Source organism: Odontomachus brunneus, unplaced genomic scaffold, assembly GCF_010583005.1.
Source record: "Odontomachus brunneus isolate Ranch 3 - 2012 unplaced genomic scaffold, Obru_v1 Obru_scaffold_091, whole genome shotgun sequence".
NCBI classification, from domain to species: domain Eukaryota; kingdom Metazoa; phylum Arthropoda; class Insecta; order Hymenoptera; family Formicidae; genus Odontomachus; species Odontomachus brunneus.
In genome coordinates, this window is record NW_022639541.1 from 3,114 (window position 1) to 19,046 (window position 15,933).

At 30.8% G+C, this 15,933-nt stretch overlaps 3 protein-coding genes across 5 annotated transcripts; all 3 read left to right on the forward strand.

Annotated features, from left to right (window-relative positions):
• Positions 1–1,770: 1,770 nt before the first annotated feature.
• LOC116848202 (pheromone-binding protein Gp-9-like) lies at positions 1,771–5,867 on the forward strand. 2 transcript variants are annotated; one of them, XM_032824051.1, is made up of 5 exons: positions 1,771–1,928; positions 3,068–3,167; positions 3,255–3,370; positions 5,093–5,210; positions 5,360–5,867. In XM_032824051.1, exons 1-5 carry the CDS (start codon positions 1,887–1,889, stop codon positions 5,458–5,460), a joined length of 477 nt encoding a protein of 158 aa, XP_032679942.1. In that variant the 5' UTR covers positions 1,771–1,886; the 3' UTR covers positions 5,461–5,867. The 2 variants fall into 2 exon arrangements, with proteins under 2 accessions (XP_032679942.1, XP_032679943.1); XM_032824052.1 differs by having other exon boundaries at positions 3,258–3,370.
• A 3,125-nt stretch (positions 5,868–8,992) lies between these two features.
• On the forward strand, positions 8,993–12,500 carry LOC116848182. Of its 2 annotated transcripts, XR_004378921.1 has the most exons (7): positions 8,993–9,055; positions 9,212–9,336; positions 10,607–10,706; positions 10,799–10,914; positions 11,281–11,422; positions 11,573–11,862; positions 11,953–12,500. XR_004378921.1 is itself a non-coding variant. In XM_032824010.1 (6 exons), the coding sequence occupies exons 2-6, from the start codon at positions 9,295–9,297 to the stop codon at positions 11,632–11,634; spliced, it is 462 nt and encodes a 153-aa protein (XP_032679901.1). In that variant the 5' UTR covers positions 8,993–9,055; positions 9,212–9,294; the 3' UTR covers positions 11,635–12,500. The 2 variants fall into 2 exon arrangements, 1 of the variants encoding a protein (XP_032679901.1); XM_032824010.1 differs by having other exon boundaries at positions 11,573–12,500.
• A 152-nt stretch (positions 12,501–12,652) lies between these two features.
• LOC116848183 (pheromone-binding protein Gp-9-like) lies at positions 12,653–15,165 on the forward strand. Its single transcript, XM_032824011.1, has 5 exons — positions 12,653–12,810; positions 14,044–14,143; positions 14,236–14,351; positions 14,718–14,850; positions 15,002–15,165. The coding sequence occupies exons 1-5, from the start codon at positions 12,769–12,771 to the stop codon at positions 15,061–15,063; spliced, it is 453 nt and encodes a 150-aa protein (XP_032679902.1). The 5' UTR covers positions 12,653–12,768; the 3' UTR covers positions 15,064–15,165.
• The last annotated feature ends 768 nt before the right edge of the window (positions 15,166–15,933 follow it).

Consider the following 15,933-nt stretch of genomic DNA (forward strand, 5'->3'; position numbering starts at 1 on the left):
GGATATGCCCTCTCAAATCCCGGCCCTCTAAAGGTTAAAGTTATGACACTCTTTACTATTATTAATTTTAATATCAAATTCTTAAATTTAGTTTCAAAAATGATATTATTTCTAAGAACTTTTCTAACAGTATAGTTACGTAAATTATTTTATACGATTATTCTTGTCTTGTCCATTCTTGACTTTTTTAGATTTATAAATATCATAGACAACTAGGTAATAGTTAATGATAGAATTAAAAAGGAAAATAGAAAAAACAAGAAAACGAATATACAATGAGACACAAGAAAATAGGCCAACAATTGTTGAAAATACTTGTCCTTTTGCGTTAATTAAGTTTAATACGTGTACTTAATTATTCCGTAGAATCTACGAACACTAGCAAAATTTTTATTTCTCCAATTATTCTCCAGTTATCGAAAAATCTGTTTTTTGTGGTAAAATTTCCGATAATTCATATTCTTACGAAATAATCATACGACGAAACATTGACTAAAGAGGAGAGACACATACACGTAAAATGAAAAAGAAATAATAAAATACTGATATTTCTAAATCACCTTAAAATATACACCAATGGGTCTATCAAATCTACACAGATTTCGTTTTTTCGTTATAGGAAAAGAAACTAAAGGAGAAGAGGTCCAGAAATGTGTATATATATGTGTGTGTGCGCGTGCATGCGTGTGTGTGTGTGTACAGAAAAAAAATTTGTCGGTCACTCTATAGTTCACAAGAATAGTTCATCCTAAATCGCAAATTAGACAAATTAAACATAATTCATCACATTGTTAAAACTTCTTACAGATTTTAGAAAACAGGAATACGAAATACAATTTATTGTAATTTAAAGAAATTTGAAAATACAATTTATTTTAATTTAAAGTAATTTAAAGGTAGAAAGATTTTTATATATGCGTGGTTATGATTTCTGCAAAATATGGTACAGACCGAACCGTGTATATTTATACAAGATTTATATGTATAAAAAATAAGAAATAAGAAGAGTGTAGTGTGTTTGTATCAGTGTTTATCTGATATGATGTTCTGACGATCGTCTTTACGTTATCAATATTTTCGAAATTTGTTATTCAATTTGGATTTACAAAAAATACGAATTGAATCTGAAATTCGCGTTATGCTTAATAAATGAAGTACAACCCATTACAAAAATTTAATCTATTATATGAATTGTATTCCTATTACGAAAATTTAGTATTAAAAATTATATATTAATAAATTTGCAGTGATTAAATACCGCAAATATTTCAAAATATATTTGACTAATGTCCAATCATTGACTAATGGATTACTGTAGTCAAAGAATACCGTTCGCAACAGATCATTCTAAAGCAATAAAGTTAATATTTGATCATTTATTCGTCCAAATCATTCGATTGCATCGAAGCTTTCATGCAACGAAACATCCAAAAAAGAGAAACACACATATCACACCAGCAAAAAACAACAAAATACTTTTACACATTCACGAATAACTAATTCCGCACGTTTCCAAGATCACTTCGTTCAAGAGAAAGCACAGAAGCGAAAATAAAAATAATTAATAGGAAATCGAGCCCTGACGTATTCTTATTATATTAATTCCATTCGTGGTTAACGATGAATTTGCGTGAAAGTCAACGCAGTACGGCGAGATTCATTGAATAGCAACTGACGGAATTCTCTTTCTGTGACTTCGGCATTTGCGTGACATTGCGTCTGATAACCTCTGACACTCGAGTAACACAATATTATTTTTTTTTCGTGAGTATATAAATCCCGTAAATTGCGATATTAACAACAGTTCATAGCTGAATAGTTGCGGATTATTAATCGTAAATCAAAATCTGTTATCGCGAAGAAAAAAGTGATTCCCAAGTCGAAACATGAAACGGACGCTCTTACTTTTCTTCACACTCATTGTTGCCGTAAGTGTCTGGATAATAAGTAAATGTACATAAAACACAAGTAAAATTCAAACTCTGCTATATCAATTATAATGCTAGGCGCAAACACATACATCACATGTCGCAGAATTTATAACAAAAATTTGCTAAACATCAGTTGTTAAAAATATCAAGTGTCAATCACAAGTGTCAATAGTAAAGGAAATACAACTAAGATTCCTGATTGCCGTATTTATTAAAATTAAAGTTGAGTTAACTTTTGTGACATCGTGACGTTGCATTTCATCATGACGTTCTAATGACTAATTTGCTAATAGATGAAGAAAGCTTTTTATACGAAGCTGGTGCGAAAACCGTGCATCTTAATGCGACAATTGTCACTATTGTTTTTTGGGAATAGTTGTAAAGATCGCACTAAGATGTGAAGAATACACATTATTATTTAAAAATAAAATCGAGAGACGTGAGATGAGTTTTGACATATAGCATAAAAATTATCACTATTTTGACGTCAATGCTCTAAGAACTACATCGCCATGTTTCTTGTTTCGCCAAATATTAATTACATTTCCTTATGTACAATATTTTTGTATCTATGATAGACTCTTATTAGCAATCTCTCACTTTCGCCTAATTATTATATTATTAACGCCTAATTATTATATTATATTACGTTAACTGCACCACTCTAATTGCCATTGATTATTTCAATGCTGAACTTAACTTTGAATCGCCAAAATTGTAAATCACAATGCATATACACGTTACCCCATTTTTCCTTTGTATCAATCTATATTAAATTTATTGTATATAGTTTATTGTATATAGTTCCATGTTTTATACGTAAATTACTGAGGCGCAACGATAAAATAGCGTTAACGAATAGTAACTACCATGGCAGTAGTTAACATGTTAATAACAAAACAAAGACGACCGTAATTAAGAGCGTAATAATAACAGAAATCTGTTAAGAAAATTCAGTTAAAGGAAATTTCTTATTGTAATCCCGCTTCAAATCCACGAATCTTTGTCCCAACTTAATATAACCTCAACAATACAAACACTCACTACTCAAAGTAAAACTTCCCCGGTAATAATGCATTTTTGCAACATACGCATGGCCATTCTACGAAGTAATTAATTATATTTACCTGTTGCAGACAATGAGCTTCGAAGATATTGCGGAAAGGATAGCGAGTTCTCTAGAAATGACGAGAGAAGAAGTGCAGACATGCTTCCACAAAACAAATGCAACACTTGGTGAGCTTCCGTTTGTGTGCCATTCTTATTAATTCGTGCAATTTTGAATGATACTAATCTAATCGATTTAATCGACTCAATTTCTAGAAGATCTAATGCAAATTGACGAAATTTCCGAAGACAGGTTACAGACTATGGATTTCGATAACTCAGCTGTAAAGATAGGCTGTTTCTTCGCCTGCTTAGGCCAAAAAAAAGGAGTGGTAAGAATCAATCATAATCAATAATTTATCAAAAATACAAACCGCACACAGACTTCGACATATACACACACGCATGCATATATAGTTTTTAGTCAACGAGGAGACGAGAGAGTGTTCAGATTTTCGCATATTATAAAAAGTTTGAGATTAATATTGGAACAAACTGATAATACTTTATTTTATGTTGCAGAAATTAAAACAGTAACTAATAATGTGTTGTGTAATATAGAATTTATCTCTCATACAGTATATTTCTAAATTAGTACGAAAAACTATAAGAGATCATTCTTTGTAGAAAATTAAGGAGGGAGAAAATTTTTTATGCTCCTTATGTGCCGTTAATTTCTCACTATTAGTTTATCTATTTTCAAGGAGCTTTCTATTTCAGTTTATCTTAAAGCATCGGCAGGAAGAATATGCTATCTCTCTCTCGTATAATAACATCTCTTACGAGATCGACTCTTTCGTTCTTTCTCAACTTACATCTTAGAGAATTTATAAACATGCGTTGAGATTACTGTCGAAGCCTCGGTGGCCGAATGGAAAGGCGTCCCGCCCGGAAAGTGGCGAGGTTCCAGGTTCGAGTCCTGGCGGAGGCAGTTTTTTCGCAACATAATATAAGGAATCTATTTGAGTCATTTGTTTAATGGGGGTTTGGGATTTTAATAAAAATATATATTTAAAAATTGGGACTCAAGGATCGGTCTAAGTATGGAAGGTGATTCTCCGCGTACGATATTCGAAGAAAAATTTCGATCGTGCGTTTAACATACTGGACAATTTTATCCTCCCACAATTATATTAATATTAAATAAAGTAATATTAGTATTTAATAGCACTAAGACATCCGTGCTTGCTCCTTATGTACCGTTAATTTCTCACTATTAGTTTATCTATTTTCAAGGAACTTTCTATTTCAGTTTAAAATTTTTTATATAAACATATACTAATATAGCTCTTCTTAAGGAGTTATATTTTTCTCAAGAAAGTTGGAACCTCGCCACTTTCCGGGCGGGACGCCTTTCCATTCGGCCACCGAGGCTTCGACAGTAATCTCAACGCATGTTTATAAATTCTCTAAGATGTAAGTTGAGAAAGAACGAAAGAGTCGATCTCGTAAGAGATGTTATTATACGAGAGAGAGATAGCATATTCTTCCTGCCGATGCTTTAAGATAAACTGAAATAGAAAGCTCCTTGAAAATAGATAAACTAATAGTTAGGTTTTTATTTCTTTTTTTAAATGTTGGAAAACATTGAAAAATTAAATTTTAATGTAAAGAGAGTTGCCAATCTAGCTACCGCCTACTTGACATATTTAACTTCATTAGAAATGCAATTTGATTACCGTGGATTAACATATTTTATTTCTGTACATGAAAACTGTCTTTCCAGAAAAACTTTTGTCTTTACAAGAAAACAAGAGTAAAAAAATATCTAAAGGAATCAAGCTTCCTAACACATATTTTTAGATAATCACATTCCGGTTTGTTAAAAAATTATAATAAAAAATTGAATACGTAATTTTATCTCCTAGTAACGATACGAATAAATTAAAAAGATATTAATAAGCAACCTTATGTTTTTTATAATTTTTCGCACTTATTTAGAAACTCTCTCTCTCTCTCTCTCTCTCTCTCTCTCTCTATATATATATATATATATATATATATATATATATAAATTGTAATACTACATCGTAATTGTAAAGCATTAATTCCAGATGACGGGTGCGCGTGTAAATGTGGACTACATAAAGCAGTTTATAAGCTCCCACAAAAAAGCTAGACCTAATCAACTCACCAGAGCATTTAAAATACTTGATACTTGTGCTGATCAAGGTACATATTTATGAAAATAGAAATATCACGAGAAAAGAACTCCAATCATTCCTTGAATTATGCACCTTTTGTACATAATATGTTGTGACCGGTTTAATTAACACGAATAATTGTAATTACATTTTATAATCATTTTTTGTTCATTTCAGTTAGAAGCAAAACCAACGAGTGTGAAGTGAGCCTCAAATACATATTGTGTTTTATATATAAAATGGAACGTACATACAGAAGTAATAATATCGATGAGTAAATAAAAAATGGTAATTATATTAGAGGCAATGCTATTATCTTATCATGTTTGATGCTTCTGGGCTAGCACATATCATGGGTTTCCCAGATTCACATAAAACTATTCCATATTTGAAATTGAAGAGAAGAGTTAAAAAAAAAATGTTCTTCCTTGAAAGAAATAAGGAAGTTTTTTATAGAATTCCAGCATCCATACTGTGCTTGCATAACCTTCCATTTTAATAAGAAAAAGACGCTTGTCAGTTTCTTATTATCACAAATTTGACTTTGAATAAAATATATGGTGGAAGTAGTTTTCCACTGTTATATAAATTATGTAATCTAATTTAAGCAAGTGTGTCCGCAATAATGAATACTCGTAAACCATTGTATAGGAGAAAGATAATAAAAAACAAATTATGTTTATTATATTGATCTTTTACTGTTTACACACCATGTTTTTAGACGCCATTTTAATTTTTTAATTATTACTTTATCTAGAGAAGAATTATATTAATTACTAAATTTGCAATAAATAAATATTTCAATATATAATTGACTAATATCCAATCATTGGTTAATGGATTACTGTTGGCAACAGATCATTCTGAAGAAACAAAGTTAATATTTGATCATTTATTCGTCCAAATCTTACATGCATTAAAGCATTCACGCAACGAAACATCCGTAAAAAAGAAACGCATATATGACACAAACAAAAAGCAACAAACAAAAAGCAACAAAATACATTTACACTTTCACGAATGACTTGTTCCGCACGTTTCGAATATCACATCGTTTAAGAAAAAACACAGACGCGAAAGTAATGAATCAATAATTAATAGGAAATCAAACCTTAACGTACCATTCTTATTATGTCAATTCCACTCGTGTTTAACAATAAATTCGCGCGAATGTCAGTAAAACGCCGAGATTCATGGAATAGCGATTGACGGAATTCTGTTTCTGAGCTTCGGCATTTGCATGATATTGCATCTGATAACCTCCGATATTTGCGTACTTCAATATTATTTTTTTATCGTGAGTATATAAATCCCGTATTACGCGATATTTACAGCAGTTCGTACCTGAATAATTGCGAATTATTAATCGCAAATCAAAGTCTATTATCGCGAAGAAGAAAGTGATTCCCAAAACATGAAACGGACACTCTTACTTTTCTTCACGCTCATTGTTGCCGTAAGTGTCTGGGTAATAAGTAAATGTACAAAACACGAAATTCAAGCTCTGTTATATCAATCGTAATGCCAGGCGGAAATACATGCATCACATATCGCAGAAGCTATAACAAAAATTTGCTAAACATCAACTGTTAAAAATACAAAGTGTCAATCATAAGTGTCAATAGTAAAGGAAATACAACTGAGATTCCTGATGGGCGTATTTATTACAATTAAAGTTGAGCTAACTTTTATGACATCGCGACGTTACATTTTCTAATGACAAATTTGCTAATAGATGAGAAAAGCTTTTTATACAAAGCTGGTGCGAAAACCGTGCACCTTAATGCGACAATTGTCACTATTGTTTTTTAGAAATAGTTGTAAAGATAACACTAAGATGTGAAGAATACACATTATTATTTAAAAATAAAATCGAGAGACGTGGGACGAGTTATGACATATAGCATACAAATATGGTTCGCAACAGATCATTTTGAAGTAATTAAAATAAAGCCAATATTTAATTATTTATTCGTCCAAATTATTCATGCATCGAAACATTCATGCAACAAAAGCTTCGTAAAAGAGAAACGCACACACACACACATATGTGTGTGTGTGTGTGTGTGTGTGTCACAAGCAAAAAGCAACAAAATACTTTCACACTTCCGCGAATGGTTTATTCCGCATGTTTTGAAGATCATTATGTTCAAGAGAAAGCACAGACGAAAATAATGAATCAATAATTAATAGGAAATCAAACCCCCTAACGTATTCTTATTATATTAACTTCATTCGTGTTTAACAATGAATTCGCGGGAATGTGAACACAATATGCCGAGATTCATCGAAAAACGACTGACGGAATCCTTTTTCTGTGACTTCAGCATTTCCGTAATATTGCGTCTGATAACCTTCGATACGAGTGTAATCCAATATTTTCAATTATAAAGAGCTATTAACATGATTCCGGTGACATTGCCTTTTTATTTTAGATATGTTGACGATATTCTTTTAGCAGCTCCTAAGGAGTTTTTAGATAACATATTGCGTATATTTAATTCGTTTCATCCTCGGCTGCAGTTCACAATTGAAATAGGAGATGACAGTATTAACTTTTTAGACACTACTCTTTTAATACGTAATAACACAATTATTTTCGACTGGTATCATAAATTAACGTTTTCTGGTCGGTACCTAAACTATTTGTCTTTTCATCCTATCCAACACAAGATCGGAACAATTATTGGCTTGGTGGATAGGATGTTTTATCTTAGTCATCCGATTTTCCATAAGAATAATTTAGACTTTATCAATTTGACGCTAATTATTAATAATTATGTTTTGGACCTAATTTTTAAAATTATAAAACGTAGACTGAGGTTTCTTATTGTGAATTGCGGACGAGGTTCAGAGATAGTTAAAACAAATTTAACAGCATCTGGTTATGATGATAAAAAATATTTTATCATACCGTTTTTTGGTATAGTTTCGAACAGACTGGCAAAGCTTTTTAAAAATAATTTGACAAATATTGCTTATTCTTGCAATAATAAATTATCAGGAATGATTCGTGTGCATAAAGACAGGTTGCCTTCTGGTTTCCATAATAACGTTGTATATAAATTGCAATGCAGTAGTTGTGAGGCGTCGTATGTTGGTCAAACCAGTAGAAGACACTCTACGCGTATTGCTGAGCATAGGAAAATACCAAGGAGTTCTACAGTTGAGTTAACGGCCATACAAGAACATCGTTTGAGGAAAAACCATGATTTCAATTGAGATCAAGCCAAAGTTTTGCATGAGGAACGTTATTATTTGAAACGCCTGATATCAGAAATGATTTACATTAAATTTAAAAAGCATGGACTTAACTCTCAAAAGGACACAAAATATTTGGGCAACAGCTACTGCGGCTTATTATGAAAATAAAACTTTGTTTGTTTCCTTCTTTTCCAAGAGTCGTCGCCGCAATGTCAATGCTCGTGTATATAAATCTGTTCTTATCTCTTTTACTTAGACGTGGCGATATTATCGTTGACAGGATCGTTTCACTTTTAGCTGAGCTGAACAAAGATAATTTATATTGACCGTTTTAATTATTTATTATATTTCAATCTTACCTATTTTTATTTTATTTTATTACAATTGTTTTATAGTTATGGCTACTTCCTAGTATTAATTTGAACTTCTTAATATTAGTGGATAACAGTCTTGTCAGTTATAATACTGCAAATAACATTCATGTCATTTTATTAGGGTCTTTAATTAATTCTCTTACTTGTAATACGTCCGTTTTGTAAACCTTGAATTTTTTTTATATCACTGAAGAGGGTTCATGATTGAGCCGAAACATTTGATTATTTATATTGAGTATTCATGGTTAATAAATACTGCTCTATTTCCTAACACAAGGAAGGTTTTACCCATATGGTACATAGCACTATTAATCCTATACATGAACTCGAATTAGCCTTTTTCCCTATTATTTAATTGATATCATTGTTATTGAGTTCTTATTTTCTTTCTCCCAATATTTTCTTTTTTCTATCGCAAGTATATAAATCTCGTATATCACCATTTCAACAGCAGTTCATAGCTGAATAGTTGCGGACTATTAATCGCAAATTAAAATCTATCATCGTGGAAAAGGAAGCTACCCGAGTCGAAACATGAAGCTAACACTTTTGCTTTTCTTCACATTCGTCGTTGCCGTAAGTATCTGCGTAGTTGGTAAGAATGCAACCGAAATCTGTAGCTTTCTTCATCTATCGTAATGACAGTCACGATACGCACAAAAAAATTCATACTGCATTCAAATAAATATTATATGTCCCAAGTGTTTTATATTAAGAGTATATATCTCCAAACATATCACAAGCTAACACAAGTAATCAATTTATTCTAAATCGTCGTAAATTTAGCATTTTTACTAAGAAAATTAAATTAAAACAAATATTCGGTTTACTTACTACGCAAAATCTAACCAACTTTCCCTTAGATAAACTTTTTATGATATTTTTGTAAAAAAAATAAATTCTTCTCTTGAGTAAGAGATAATGTGAGATCCTCCCAAATTTGATGAATAAATATTTTAAGACTATTATTAATATAAAAATCCTTTATTGAGAATAATCTCTACTTCGAGGAAGAAAAATAAGTAAATAAATAAATAAACTAAGCACTCGCATTTCTTGGCAGTAAAATGATATTTTGCTCTGCGAGTAGGAGCAATATTTGCTGTGATAATGATATAAAAAATTGAATCAAGTTTAAACGCATACAATGTCAATTGGAATTATCGGTAGCGAAATGTGGTGAAAGAGTGGGGTATATATCGGAAAGTCGCGATACTGAAGCAAACTGTAAAATGCAATTTTACCGAAATATTGAGAGTATACAATTTTTCCGAAAATCATTCACATTTTAGTAATATAATATTTTACGAAAATCGTACACTTTTAATATTTCGACACCATCGTATTGTATAACATTGTCTCGATATTTAGTTTCGACATTATATAATTTTTTCCAGATTTCAAATCTTAAAATTTCGATTTTTCGGGACAATGAGTATACAGTGAATTACAAAACAATTTAGATATTATGAAGTTGGAAGCTCACTAAACTGACAATATTGAGGATCATTACTGACGGGCTTCTAATCTAATTATATTATTAATTATTATTAGTGTTATATAGTATATTACTATTATTTTTTATCATATAGTATCCTCAATTATATTATTAATTATATTATTATTACCTAAGTGTCCGTCCATAATGACTTTCAATTTTGACAACTTAGCAAGCTGTCAGCTTCGTAATATTTAAACCGTCTTGCGCCTCACTGTATACCAATATTGTAATATCAGGATATATGCATTATAATTCATAGCAAAACCTGCTACACCATTTAAATTTTTTATTGAATCCTATTTCCAACTGTTCTATGAAAACATCGATTCTTTTTACTCATTGTAGACGATGGGCTTGGAAGGTTGGATAGAAAGAGTGGCGATTCTTTTAAAAATGACGAAGTATGAAACGCGGGTATGCTTTTTCGAGAAGAACATTACACTAGGTGAGTTTTTGTTTGCGCAAAATTTCATTAGTAATTCAAACAATTCGAACAATACTAATCTAGCCGATTTTACTAACACAATATTTTTTCAGAGGATTTGATGAAATTTGATATGATGTCGGTAGACAATTTACAAGCAACAGATGCCCAAGATATAAATTTAAAAATCGGCTGTCTGTTAGCCTGCTTAGGCGAGAAGAAAGAAATGGTAAATATCAATGGCAATAAATAATTGTTTCAAAAAACAAGCCACACATCTGCACATGTATATATACACACGCACACATACATACACACAAATTTGTATATTTATATTGAATAACTTGAACAGATTCGACGCAGGTAAAATGGATTTTGATTTCCGTGGGAGAAAGGGTGATTTTGTAGAATTGAAGAAAATTTGAAATTTATTAATTACAATTTAATTTTCTATAGGAATCTGCTATAGTTTAATTTTCTATAGAAATTATAGCATGGTTTAACACGAATAACTATACGCGATATATCATTTAAGTATCACATATTTACACGATTATATTCACTGTGAGTCCTTATATTCATGCACGAATTCCAGATGACAGGTGCGCGTTTAAATTTAGACAAGATAAAAGAGTTGCTACAGAAACACTATGCGGAGATACAAGCCTTTGCGGAGGCACTTAATCCTGAGAAACTCGCTGGTTTCGACCGACTTATAGATTCATGTGCCAATCAGGGTAAACATTGATTAATATATGCAGAATATCGTAAAAAAAAGAAATAGCAAATTATACTTTGACTCATACACGATGCTCTTATGTGTGATTGGTTCGATCAAACACGATGAGCGTATTTATATTTTATGTATTCTAATTTCTGCATTTTAGTTGAAACCATAACCAACAAGTGCGAAGTGGCTCTTAGATTCCTACGCTGCGTGAATGAATAAAGTGCACGTTTCTACGAGATACAATAACAATGAATATGAATTAATGATAATAATAGTGAAAATTAATGATATGGTAATAAATAAAGTATGTAAAGCACAATATTATGATGTGTTAAGAGCTTCTTAGCTTTAAAGCGTGCAACACAGAACTCCCAAACCCACACAAAGTTTCCGTTGCTCATTAAATAAAGAGAAAAAGGAGAAAGTTCAGAATAATGTGCAAGAAAGGTTATTGTAGATTTCTCTGCAGATGGACATGGAAAATTAAACAAATTAAACATAATTCATCACATTATTAAAGTTTCTTATAAATTTTAGGTAACAGGATCGAAGGATACGAATTGAATCTCAAACTCGCGTTGTGCTTAATGAATAAAGTGCGACATATTACAAAAATTTAATTTTAATAAATTGTGTTTCTATTACGAAAATTTAGTATTGAGAATTATTAAGAAATTTGATTAAATACTGCAAGTATTTCAATATATATTTGACTAAATCATTAATTAAAATCATTAATTAATGGATTACTGTAATCAAAGAATATGGTTTGCAACAGATCATTTTGAAGTAATTAAAATAAAGCAAATATTTAATCATTTATTCGTCCAAATTATTCATGCATCGAAACATTCATGCAACAAAATATTCGTAAAAGAGAAACGCCACACATACATATATGCGTATGTGTCACAAGCAAAAAGCAACAAAATACTTTTACACTTCCGCGAATAGCTTATTCCGTTTTTGAAGATCACTACGTAAGAAAAAGCACAGACGAAAATAATAAATCAATAATTAACAGGAAATCAAACTCCCTAACGTATTCTTGTTATTTCCTTGTTAATTCCATTCGTGTTTAACGATAAATTCGCGGGAATGTAAACACAATACGCCGAGATTCATCGAAAAACGACTGACGGAATCCTTTTTCTGTGACTTCAGCATTTCCGTAATATTGCGTCTGATAACCTCCGATACTCGTGTATAATCCAATATTTTCTCTTTCCTATCGTGAGTATATAAACCCCGTATATCGCCATTTCAATAGCAGTTCATCGCTAAATAGTTGGGGACTATTAATCGCAAATCAAAGTCTATTATCGTGGAAAAGGAAGCTACCCGAGTCGAAACATGAAGCTAGCACTTTTGCTTTTATTCACATGCGTCGTTGCCGTAAGTATCTGCATAGTTGATAAGAATGCAACCTAAATCAGCAGCTGACTTCATCTATCGTAATGACAGTCACGATACGCACAGAAAAATTCATCTATTGTAATGACAGTCACGATACGCACAGAAAAATTCATACTGCATGCAAATAAATATTATATGTCTCAAGTGTATTATATTAAGAATATATATCTTCAAATCTATCACAACTTAACACAAATATTCAATTTATTCTAAATCGTCGTAAATTTAGCATTTTAACCAAGAAAATTAAATTAAAACAAATATTTGGTTTACTTACTACGCAAAATCTAACCAACTTTCCCTTAGATAAACTCTTTATGATTTTTTTGTAAAAAAAATGAATTCTTCTTTTGAGTACGCGATAATGTGAGCTCCTCTCAAATTTGAAGTGTAGAAGCAATAATTACCGTGATAATGATGTCAAAAATTGAATCAACTTTGAATCAAACGCATACAATGTCAATGGGAATTATCAGTAGCGAAATGTGGTGAAAAAGTGAGGAATATACCGGAAAGTTGTGATACTGAAGCAAACTGCAAAATGCAATTTTACCGAAATGTTGAGAACACACAATTTTTCCGAAAATCATTTACATTTAGTAATTTAATATTTTACGGAAATCGTAGACTTTTAATATTTTGACACCATAGTATTGTGCTACATTGACTCGATATTTAATTTCAATATTATATAATTTTTCCCAGATTTAAAATTTTAAAATTTCGATTTTTCGGGACAATGAATTTACAGTGAATTACAAAACAATTTAGACGTTATAAAGTTGGAAGCTCACCAAACTGACAATATTGAGGATCATTACCGACGAGCTTCTAAAGAAATTATATTATTAATTATTATTAATTAATTATTATTAATTATTATTAATTAATTATTATTAAATATTATTATTAATTATTAATGTCATATAGTATATCGCTATTACTTTTTATCACATAATATCCTCAATTATATTATTAATTATATTATTATTACTTAAGTGTCCGTCCATAATGACTTTCAATTTTGACAACTTAGTAAGCTCTCAACTTCGTAATATTTAAACCAACTTGCGCATCAATGTACACCAATATTGTAGTATCAGGATATATGCACTATAATTAATAGCAAAACCTGCTGCGCCATTCAAATTTTATGTTAAACCGTGCTTCCAACTGTTCTACGAAGACATCGATTCTTTTTACTCATTGTAGACGAAGGAATTAGAAGGTTTGATAGAAAATGTGGCGCAGTCTTTAAATATGTCGAAGGATGAAGTGCGGGGATGCTTTATCGAGAAAAACATTACACTAGGTGAGTTCTTGTTTGCGCAAAATCTCATTATTAATTCAAACAATTCGAACAATACTAACCTAACTGATTTTACTGACACAATATTTTTTCAGAGGATTTGATGAAATTTGATATGTTGAGGGTAGACAATTTACAAGCAACAGATGCCCAAGATATAAATTCAAAAATCGGCTGTCTGTTAGCCTGCTTAGGCGAGAAGAAAGAAATGGTAAATATCAATGGCTATAAATAATTGTTTCAAAAAACAAGCCACACATCTGCACATGTATATATACACACGCACACATACATACACACAAATTTGTATATTTATAATGAATAACTTGAACAGATTTGACGCAGGTAAAATGGATTTTGATTTCCGTGGGAGAAAGGGTGGTTTCGTAGAATTAAAGAAAATTTTAAATTTATTAATTACAATTTAATTTTCTATAGAAATATGCTATAGTTTAATTTTCTATAGAAATTATAGCATGGTTTAACACGAATAACTATACGCGATATATCATTTAAATTTCACATATTTACACGATTATATTCACTGTGAGTCCTTATGTTTATGCACGAATTCCAGATGACAGGTGCGCGTTTAAATTTAAACAAGATGAAAGAGTGGGTACAGGAGCGCTTACAGGCCATTGAGACCAAACATAATCCTGAGAAACTCGCCAGATTCGAACAACATATAGATTCATGCGCCAATCAGGGTAAATATTGATTGATATATACAGAATATCGTAAAAAAAAGAAACAGCAAATTATATTTTGATTCATACACAATACTCTTATATGTGATTGGTTCAATGAAACACGACTGAGCGTATTTATATTTTATATATTCTCATTCCTGCATTTTAGTTGAAACCATAACTAACAAGTGCGAAGTGGCTCTCACATTCCTACGCTGCGTGACTGAATGAAGTGCACGTTTCTACGAGATACAATAACAATGAATATAAATTAATTATAATGACAATGAAAATTAATGATATGGTAATAAATAAAGTATGTAAAGCACAATATTATGATGTGTTAAGAGCTTCTTAGCTTTAAAGCGTGCAACACAGAACTCCCAAACCCACACAAAGTTTCCGTTACTCATTAAATAAAGAGAAAATAGGACAGTTCAGAATAATGTGCAAGAAAGGTTTTTGTAGATTTCTCTGCAGATGGACACGGAAAATTAAACAAATTAAACATAATTCATCATATTATTAAAATTTCTTATGAATTTTAGGTAACAAAACCGAAGGATACGAATTGAATCTCAAATTTGCGTTGTGCTTAATGAATAAAGTGCCACCTATTACAAAAATTTAATCTGTTACATGGATTGTATTTCTATTACAAAAATTTAATGTTAAGAAATACTAAGAAATTCGCAGTAAGGAAATACTGCAAGTATTTTAATATATATTTGACTATAATGTCCAATAATTGGTTAAGGGATTACTATAGTTACAGAATATTGTTCGCAACAGATCATTTTAAAGTAATTAAGATAAAGCAAACTAATATTTATATTACATTTATTCGTCCAAATCATTCATGCATCGAAACATTGATGCAATGAAAGATTCGTAAAAGAGAAACGCACATATAACATAAGTAAAAAGTAACAAAATAATTTTACACGTTCACGAATAACTTATTCTGCAAGTTTCAAAGATCGTTTCGTTCAAGAGAAAGCACAGACATGATAAATCAATAATTAATAGAAAATCGAACACTAACGTATTCTTATTATATTTAATCCGTTCGTGTTCAACGATGAATTCGCACGAATGTCA